The sequence below is a fragment of the Dinoponera quadriceps genome, unplaced genomic scaffold, assembly GCF_001313825.1.
Source record: "Dinoponera quadriceps isolate SergipeBrazil2010 unplaced genomic scaffold, ASM131382v1 scaffold2183, whole genome shotgun sequence".
Classification (NCBI taxonomy): Eukaryota; Metazoa; Arthropoda; class Insecta; order Hymenoptera; family Formicidae; genus Dinoponera; species Dinoponera quadriceps.
Window position 1 is genome coordinate 285,286 of NW_014556922.1, and position 10,281 is coordinate 295,566.

Genomic DNA, 10,281 nt, shown 5'->3' on the forward strand with positions numbered 1-10,281 from the left:
GAGAAATCACCGGGCTCGCGGCGCGTATTAATTAATAGGTAGCTTCGCTTTTCGTTTTCTCTCCCTTCCTTATTTTTTGTGGGACACAACGAGTCAATCGGAGATAACCGATCCCCGGGGAGCGAACGGACCGAGGGGGAAGCGGGGCAACGGCCGGCAGGCCGACAGATTGGGCGAGGAGGGGAAGGGAGGGGGGATCTGGCCGGATTTGGTGCTCGATCGCGCAATTTCTCCCGTCTCTCTGAAATTAATTAAGCACGATAATTAATGGCGACGTTTCCTCGAACGTAACACCACGCGCGCGCGCGCGTTGGAAAGCTCTTTTTATATTTATCGCGCGCGTTGACGTTCCGCACGCATGCACGCGTGCACGCACGACACCGCACGAAGGGGGGAAAAACGACGACGAGCGATAATCGAGGCAGACGCCGCGTGTTGGGCTTTACCCTCGCCGCCACTGGGGAGATGCAAATATCTCCGGCAGGAATACGGCGAATCGAAATTCGGGATACAAACAAGGGGCTCGTCGGCGATACGCGCTGCCATTCCGGGTTGGAGGATGAATTCGCTTTGGCCTCGCTAAGAGAATAATATAAACGCGAGCCTTTTTTTACGCGACCGATAGGAATTATAATTTTTCGCCCCTTTCTTTGATTTCAATCACAAAAATAGTAACGCAGCAATATGCGTGCAAAGTTATTGTTACCGACATTATAGCGACATTTTACTGAAAAAAAAAATGGCTCTCCTGACGGTAAATATTCCATTATGGTTGACAAAATAATCTTTTTCTTACTATAGTTACAAAATATTTATATAACAAATATTTTTTCCATCAGTGTGAAAGAGTGAAAGGAAGGGTGTGTTTCATCGATTACGGGCGGCGCGAAATGTGTGTTACGCGTCGGATTTACAGGTCAGGCAGGCGCTTTTCAAGCATAATCATCCTGTGAGAATGAAATAAATACTCTTTAAATGATATGTTGAAATAACGCGGAGACGGGATGCTTTGAGAAGAAACCTCACGTCGGCTGAGCATCAGCGTTTCGTTATGCTACGGTAAACGTAAAAATATAGAAAGAAACGTCTCTCCGCCCTTTACAAATTATCCACGGTTAGAGAGGGAAACTTCATGCTAGATAATATGATTTTGCGAAAGAGTGGAGGGAGGGGGAGAGGGCGAGCGCGCGAAGAAGATACTTTCGCCAAAGTTCCGGAGCGCCCTTTGTACAGCTCGCAGCGAATAGATGATTAGCTTAACTCTTCGCCAACAATTCCGCGAGCATGTGTATATTTTTAGAAATTAATTTTGCGAAATTAATTTTGTCGGATGCCGAAATAATTTGCCCGGCGATATCGATCGCGCCGTTCCATCTGGTGATATGATGAATCTTACGATTCGAACCGAATTTATAGAGACTCACGATATCAACCCGACATTGTTCAAATGTTACGCGCATTTCCCTTTGTGTGCGCGACGAGGAAAATCGTGAACAAGAGTCGAGCGAGTTTCTATTTAACGTCGACCAATTATTCGAGCGCGAATTCCCGCGCAAACACCGATAATTACGCTGAGAGTAAAACTCGAAAAAATAAAAAGCGTTTACTCGGCGGATACTAATTAACATATTTATCTAAATCCATAGTTTTTTTCATCAAATTAGAATAAACGTTCATTTTCACGAAGGGCTCAAAATTTAAGAAAATATATATTACATTTCCTCAGTCGGAACACACACACACACACACACACATATTTTTTTCCCAGCGTAAAAATACGTGTGTTATTGTAAATGTGTTATTAGTACTTGCGGAATCAATATTTTGTATTTTTCCGACATTTCCTCTCCCGGTGTGCCGGCGCGTTATTTTCGGTTTCGCTCCCCGCTCCGCGGCATCTCGCGACCGTACTCTTCGCGGACACGCCACGCTCGTTTCGTTTCCACATTGCGAAAATAATTTGTTTTCATCCGCGTGATTCGACGTGACGTCGAGAATCGCGCGTGCTCCTCCGAAACGCGAGCATCTCCCCTCCTGTCCCCCGCAACTTTTCCGTTCCCGTGTGTCCCCCTTTGTTTCGTTGCGGGAAAACCGCTCGACAGTTATCTGCACGCGTGAGAGCGCAATCCGTCGAAGCGTACGGCCGCGGAGGGAGAAATACGAATACGACGGAGAAAAAAAAACGTGTGTGACGTTTTCCCGATGAAAATTCCGCGAGGACAATCTGCTCACGGATGAGCGAGCGGCCGATTGCGAAGGGCCGGTGGGCTCGCGAAGAGACGACCGACGGGATCGGCCGGTCGCGCGAAAATGCCGTCGTTTCGATTTGCCGCGGCACAACGGCGCTTTGCATTCCGCTCGACGGCGTGTCGCCCAATTAATTAGCCCGATGTGTTTCTAATCGGTGTATCGTCGAACCGTTGATCCCACCCCCCGCCCTCTCGCCCGCGCTCCCGATATCGAGTCGCGGATTGCGTTGCGCGTTAACCGCGCGGAGAGCGTTAGTTACGGCTCGCTGCGACTCAATTATTTAATTAATTCAGATGGCGCATTCGTTGCGCACGCAAACGGATCAAACGTTTCGCGCTAGTTTATTTTACGATTTATCGGCCGCTGCGATGTTCTACCCGGCCGTTCGTCCCCCCCCCCCTCCAGGAAAAATTAGGTCCTCCGTACTGTCGGCTGTCGTGCGCGCGCAACGACTGATTTTCCTCCTTCTTTTCCTTCTCCTTCGTGGGTTTCATGACCGAGTTGTATGCAGGACACTCCGTGCCGGTGAAAAGAAAATAGAAGGAAGAGGAAAAGCGATCTTCATTTATCGCGCGACTCCCCCGCGAAGGATCACACCGGTCGCCCCGAAAATAAAACCGGTGTCCTCCCCGCGATCGGCGCGATCCAATTAAATCCGATTAAATCCGCTTCCCGCGAACACCGGCGTCCCGTTATCGATTCGCAACGATTTCGTCGGAGGGTGGCCTCACCCTCGACTTTTTTGATTTCGGTTCTGCGGGCCTTCGTTCCGAGACTTGCGGGGCAACGCTTCGCCGCTTCGAATTAAGGGGTGAGCCGAGAGTACGACGGCCTAACTCCCGGATCGCTCGAGAGAGATGATGAGCAGGGGCTAAGGGTGAGAAAGAGAGATAGGGAAAGGAGGGGGGAGCAAGAGGGACGAATAGACAAGAAGGGACGCGGAATCGGGCTTCTTCTCTCTGCGGTGTTTATTTTTTATTTCTCCAGAGAGAGAGAGAGAGAGAGACGCGCACCCCACGATCCGAAATTCAATAAATATGGCCCCGGCAAATAACAACGGGCGTCGGATACGCTCGATACGTTCTCTCTTGGGTAGCCTCGTTGTCGTCGATGATACGTGATTGTCGATCGTGCGCGACCGACGCGGTGAATTACGCGACGAATCGGCGCTTCCGCCGATGCTTTGTGATTGATATATTCGCGCGAACCGGGGAGTCCAGAGCGGATTTAAGCGCGATAACGAAACCGATCGGGTAAATTGGGGTAAACTCGGGGAGAAACCGAAGGCGTGAGCGTTCCTCCCGCGAGAAGTTGAGACACGAGTCCGGAAACTGGGAGCATCTCGGATGGTGGTTGCATGAATTCGTTCGCGAGTTCTCGAGGAAGTGGGTTAGATCGCGCTGTTGCGGCCCGAGCCGTCGATCGCGCGAAGAGAAGTACAGTCGCGAAGTACAGGGTGAAATAAAGAAGTTTCGCCGGCGTTTCGTCGCGGAGGGCGAAGATAACCGCGGGAATTCTTATCAGCCTCGTGCCGGCGCGAATCGGCGCGAAAGGCGCGCAGATAAATCGAGACGTGAAATTAATATTAACGAGAGAGCACAGTCCGGGAATTAGCACTCCGCCTGCTGCTAATTAAGAAGGAATTTACATTCGCATACTCGGCGTCCCCGTTTCACCACGAGCGCTCCCGTCGTCCCGTGGGTTGCGGCGAGGAGAACCTCGATGAAATTTTCCCGCTGAGAGCGGGGATAGAAAAATCCGGACAGAGAGATGCCGGACGGGGGGGAAAGGCGACGACGACGACGATGTTTCCCGATGAAGTCGGGAACATCCGGGCGTCTCCCGCCCGTGAATTAACGCACGCGAATTAATATCGCCGCGTAAGCACCGGTTAAGAGGGACATTAACACATCTGCTTGGCGAAAACGATCGCTCGCTCGCACGCTCGCTCGTGTGGAAATTTTTAGCGCGCCCCGAGAGCTCGTAAAACGAGGTTCGCGACGTCGCGGGATATCGCAGCGCGCGCCTCTCTTCTCTCTTCTTTTTCCTCGCGAAATGGAATCGTCGGGGAAATGACGACGACGATGAGAGACGACGGAGGAACTCGCAGCCGGTGAAAATGGAGCGAAGGCTGCCGGCCGCGGGCGGAAAAAGAGAAAGAATCGGTTACCGTTAAATCGATATTGCAATCGTAAAGCGATAGATAACAGTTTAATGCGCACACCGCGCAATCTTCTCGCGCGCTTCTCTCTCGCGCCGGCCGCTCCGGTCTGAAAGTAATACGTTGCCCGGAAGTTGCTGCGGGATTAGCCGGCCTGAAAGCGCGAAAACGCTTCTCCGTCGCCGTCGTCGCGCCGTTTAATCTGAACACTCGTAAACACGCTGTTCAGATATTCAGCCGGCTACGAGCGTCGCGCGACTCCCTATCCGGGCATCGCCGGTCTACGGTGTCGACGACCTGGCTCTGAGATTTCATCCGAAACACCGCGATATCCACGATATCGAGTCGAACGAACTCCTCACCGTGAGAAAATGAAGATACGATAGCAATAAGATACCAGTGGTGTCACTTTCGACCGCCCGGCTAGCATCCAAGTGTATACATCCAGGTTATCTTGAGATAATATTATTATTATTGAGCGAGAAGGAATCATTTTACAAGCTGACAAATGTATACACAATACATAGCATAGATCTGAATAATTATGGAATCAATTTCATTATTTATACAAGCCATGTATTTTTTTAGCGTTTACAAACTGAATATCTACCTTAGCGGATATCTGTATTTTATGATCTGGACCATGTCGAATTATTTAGCAAAAGAACACTTTTATACGCATAATTTTGTTAAGGATGACAAAGCGAATTGAAGAAGCTAGCTTTAATTTCAGTGGCCTATTCATTGATCATTTTCCGATTAATATGAAGCGATCAGAATATGTGACCGGCTCGAAATAGAACCGCTGATAATTCACAATTATCGAACAGTTCGAATTCACACCTTCTAGATTCGAAAACGAACTCGAATCGACTTAACGGTAATTCCACTCGAATTTGAACAATTCGCACACTTTTACGAAATATTCTCTTTGGAAAAACCATACAAAAATATTACATTTCCGTCTGAACGCGTAAGAATGAATGAGGATTTACAATTGACCGGCAAAAGGAATTCTCAAAATAGGATCCTATCTAATCTAACTCTTAGGGTGTTGCGAGAAGCATTATAAAATCAATGATGTCAGATCTCACATGAGTCAGCACACTCGAATGATTAAATGCCCGGATCTTTCTATAAAACGTCCCGATTATAAATCTGATCTCGTATGATTATTGATTTTTCCAACGGTAACGAGGAGAAAGAATGGGAATGCACTTCTGTTTCGTAACTAAAAAAGATAAAACCCAATCTCTCGAGACCTATCGGATGCCGCGAAGTATCGAGGCGAACGAATGAAAGATCAAACCCGCCGGACCAGGAGAGGTCTGTTTTTTATCGCTCTGCTAAGTTGCGCAAAGTTGCACTGTCACTTGAAACGAAGCGAGGACATAATTGACACCCGGTGGAAGAGAGAAGACAATAGAAAGATCGCAAGGTAGTTAAGAGGATGCGGCTATGAAGAACAGACCTCGGGATCGACGTCGCCGACCTACTCCCCCGTCACCTCCTCTTCCGTTCCGCGAGCGATTCTAACGCATTGTTAACCGCGCGAGTTGCATTCCGCCGGGGCTTTTAGTACCGCGCATTCTTTCGTGAGCCAATAACTCAGATTTTCGTAGCGTAACGTGGAAATGAATAACATGAAATCCGGCGGAAAAACCGCTCCGAAGCTTAACCAAAGTTTCAGCTCAACCAAAGTTGCGGGTAAATATATATTCGCTCCTCGATGCATATTTTTGTCGGCCGGTTTCATCGGTCTACCTATTGATTACACGTTTAATTCGTCAACCGCAATTAGATATGTCTTACACGAGACCGTAGACACGATAAGATCATAATGCCGCTCACCTGCGCCGCTAACGTCGTTAATTAACACGTCCGCCGGCAGGGTTTGTTTGTTTAATTATTTAGGAAAACCTCCCCACATACCTCTTGTATGACTGTGAAGAATAGATTTAGTTTGGTAACGTGGACATAGGATAAAAAAAAAAGATGCGCGCCGTTACACGTACGCGACGGCTGGTCTCTCGTGAGAGACATCCTTCAGTCACACATGTGCGACTGACGCATCATGCAAAGTACTCAATTTGCCTATTCAATACATTCAACGTGCGCTATATTATATGTACAGCTGCTAAAAATACACCTTAGGCTATAGTGAGCGACTTTCGCCTTGATCGCGGCAGCGAACGCGTTCATTCACGTTGCACCCGGTATCGACGAGGAACGTCAATGCCAACATCGCGCGAGTTGCGTCACATGTGAAAACCATACATTTCGTAAACGGCACGCAGTAACACACTTTGACTTTGAATTTCTACGGTTCTTTCAACGCAGGAGCCAATACAACATAATTCGCAAGTGAAAATAAAGATAACTTTTCCGCGGAAAAACCTTCGATCGATTGCACATCGATAAAAAGGCAAGTTTCGTAAAGAGTACACGACGAGCACACCTCGAGCCGGATTTTTACGACACAGGATTCATCATAATGAAACGCAAGAGTGAAAATGATAATGATCTTCCTCCAGAACCCGTTGAAAAGTTTCGATCGATTGGTCGATCAACGACCACCGGGAGAGATCTGCATTTCGCAGAAACAACGCGCAGTAATACACGCAGAGTGAAAGTTCGACGAATCTCGCAAGACACGAGTCAACATAACAGAACGTAAAAATGAAAAGAACAACATCCCTCGGCAAGTTTCGGTGGATGGAGGAAAGCGTCTCGTTTCTCGCTCTCTCCCGTAAGAACTTACCGAGGGAAAAGAGAGGGAGAAAGAAGGAGATCGCACGAACCTTTGCACTCGTTGGCGTCCCTGGCGGTGGCCCTCGCCCATGGCCGGTCGAAGTGGAAGGGCCGGCAGCGCTCGCAGTCCCTGCCGGCGGTGTTGTGCCGGCACTCGCAGACGACCTCGCCGTCCTTGCCGGGGATGCACCTCGCCGCGTGGCCGTTGCACTTGCACCTGCCGCCCACGGCGAAGTCCGAGACGGCGTAGTGGTGGGCCATCGTGGCGGCGACCGGGCCGCCGGCCGCCAAGACCGCGGCGGCGTTCGCGACGACGGTGGTGGTGGTGGTGGCGGTGACCATGTCCCTGACGACGGCGTCGATCGCCTCGTTGGACTCCTGCGGCGCGATCACCTGATGCACCGACGGCACCGCGGTGACCAGCGGGTCGTGGAGGATCGCGTTCTTCTGGTTCTTCAGCCGCTCCTCGCGCTCGCGCTTCGCGAGCTCCTCCAGGCCGATCCCGGGCGAGTGGTGGTCCTCGGTCAAGGACGAGGCCACCTGCTCCTGGCTGGTGGGCTGCTGCGGCATGTGCAGCCGGTTGAACACCACCCTGATGTCGGTGGCGGTGACCCAGTCCTGCAGCACCGGCGAGTTGTCGAAGTCGTTGGCGGAGGGCCGGCCCTCGAGGGTGCTGAAGGCGATCCTGCCGATCGGGCCGAGGCCGTCCCCGCCGGTGTACCGGTGGCTGTCGGTGCACCGCGCCTCTTGCTCGTTCGACTTGGTGATGGTGGCGCGATTCGGCCGGCCGTAGACGCGCCGGCACTGCGACGAGTAGAACTGGAACGGCTGCCAGGTCTTGCCGTAGTCCATCGACTTGTAGATCGCGATCGAGTCCGGCTTGGCGGCGCGCGGGCAGAACTGCAGGCTGACGTACGTCAGCTCGTACTTCTTGCCGAGGGAGAGGGTGAGGGTGACGTTGTCGGGCGGCGCGGAGAAGCTCTGCGAGCTGACGAGCGGCTCGCTGCGCCAGCACGTCACGTTGTTCGGGTTGTTGAGGTCGGTGAGGTAGCTCGCGGGGAAGCGCCGCCGGGGCGTGCTGTCGTCGCACACGTGGCAGTGCCCGAAGCCGGCGGTGCCGCCGGGCTGCTCGGTCACGTCGCAGTACCGGGTGGGACCGCCGGTGCCGCACGTGGAGGACGCCTCGACGGAGGCGCCGAACGCCGCGTTCACGAAGTCGGGTATGCAGCGCCGCGGCCGGTCCTCGTCGTAGCACGGGTCGCTCGGGTTCTGCTGGCTGGAGAACATCTTCGCGTAGATCTCGCCGCGGGCCTGTCGCACCAGCAGCAGGATCGTCGTCGTCGCGAGGACGAGCCAGCGCGGGCTCCTCCGCTGCGTCGTCATCGTGGGGAACGGCCTTCGAGCGCTGAGCTTCGTCGCCGGCCGGAAGAGGGAGGAAGAGAGAGATGCTCCGTTCACGCCCCCTGCGCCTTCTTCCTTCCGAAAGGAAGGACCGTCCGGGAGAGGGTCCTACAGTCCGCTCCGCGTCCTCATGTCGAGAGCGTTTTTCTCTCGCGCGCGGACCCGCTCACATTATCCCGGGTCTCGTCGTAATCCTCCACACCGCGAGGGATTCCACGTGAAACGGGGGAAGAACTCACTCCCGAGGATAACGAACTTTCACCCTTCGCGGAGAGCCCGAAGTTTGATGAAGTAACGCGTCCCGGGGGAAACCGACGACAAAGGCGAACCCTACCTCGACAGCGGCTCGCCGCTAACTGAAACGCCGTCCTCGCACCGTGCGCATCCGAACTGCTCGCGGCGAGTCCCTCTCCGGTCCGCGGGTCCCCTCCACCCTGAGCGGCCCCCTGTGCGTGGCACCCCCGCTCTCGCCGTCTTCCTCCGACCGACGAACTCCATCTTCTCGCCAATCGGACGGCGCGCCGGCGTGACCCCCACGCGACCCCGCGACGGATCCAGCGCCGGGGGATGCTGCCGATCGCCACCGTCGAGGGTGCGCGTCCTTTTCCTTCTCTCCGCCCGCCTTTCGTCCGCTTTAACCTGTTGGCCCGCTCCGTTGCTTTTTAATTGCGCCAAAGGCGATTAGGCTGGATAACGAGTGTGACCGGTATCGAGTGAGATTGTCTCTCTTTCTCGTAACAGCGATGCTACTTTCTTATTTCACATCACGCGATATCGCACTTCTTTGTTACACGTGGCGCGCCGGAAAGGATTTTACGGGCGAAATGATCCCGTGGATTTTTGCTCCGTCCAATGTTTCGATCGAATTAAAATCTTTTCGTTAAATCTATCTTTCTCTCTCGAGTGTAGGAAAATTCGTCAGGCTTCCGCGCGATACTTGTGCAAGTTCCTCCATAGTTTTGACCGTTACGTTCCGATACTTATCGTTCTGCGAAATCACTCGCCGGAATGTCGCGCGCGACCACTCGAGGGAAGACCGACAGACCTATTCTGACGATTCGTTTTCTGGGAAAAGTCCGCCGACGTAACGATGAAGAGAGAAGACGTCGTTCTATCCCCGCTCCTCACTCTTACCGCGTCCCATTATTAAATTATTCTCCAGCTTTTCTCATTTCGCGCGATTCGCCTCCGCGATCCTCGTGAGACGAAGATCTCCCTACATACACCTTCGAGATTTACACGCGCGCATATTACACGTGTACAACGTCGTGTAACGTCGCTCCGCCGCAGCGTCGTCTTCGCTGACATGCATACGCATGTTAGTTTGTCCTCACCCGTATTACCGTCGCCCACCCTGTACATATTCGGGCATAATATTGTTTGATGTTATCTATTCCCGTTACACGCCGGGATACCTCGCCTCTGTTGATTCATTTGTCTAATGCCTCGCCCGACCGGCTCCGCTTGATTCATCTCGTCCCTCTCGCGAGGACGCTGAAGCAAGGATCATTCACGCGCGTTTTCGCTTCAAGCGGGTAGAGAAAAAATCCCCGAGCGAAATTTCATCGAGCCTCACCTCCTCTCCTCCCGTGATTTTTTCCTCAATCATGCGAGTATCTCGGCGGGTCCGCCGAGCGGGGCTTAAATTTCGATCGGGGATAAAATTCTCCCAAGGCTCGCTCTCTTATTTATTCTTCTCTCAATTAGACCCCCCCCCC

At 52.4% G+C, this 10,281-nt stretch overlaps 1 protein-coding gene across 1 annotated transcript in view; it reads right to left on the bottom strand.

The window, feature by feature from the left end:
• LOC106748393 (netrin-1-like) overlaps positions 1 to 8,961 on the bottom strand; it is a 213,122-nt gene extending 204,161 nt beyond the window's left edge. The window contains exon 1 of the mRNA XM_014626848.1: positions 7,213 to 8,961. Within this exon, the coding sequence (XP_014482334.1) occupies positions 7,213 to 8,545 (1,333 nt within the window). The 5' untranslated portion in view covers positions 8,546 to 8,961. The remainder of the gene's footprint in view (positions 1 to 7,212) is intronic.
• Between the last annotated feature and the right edge of the window lie 1,320 nt (positions 8,962 to 10,281).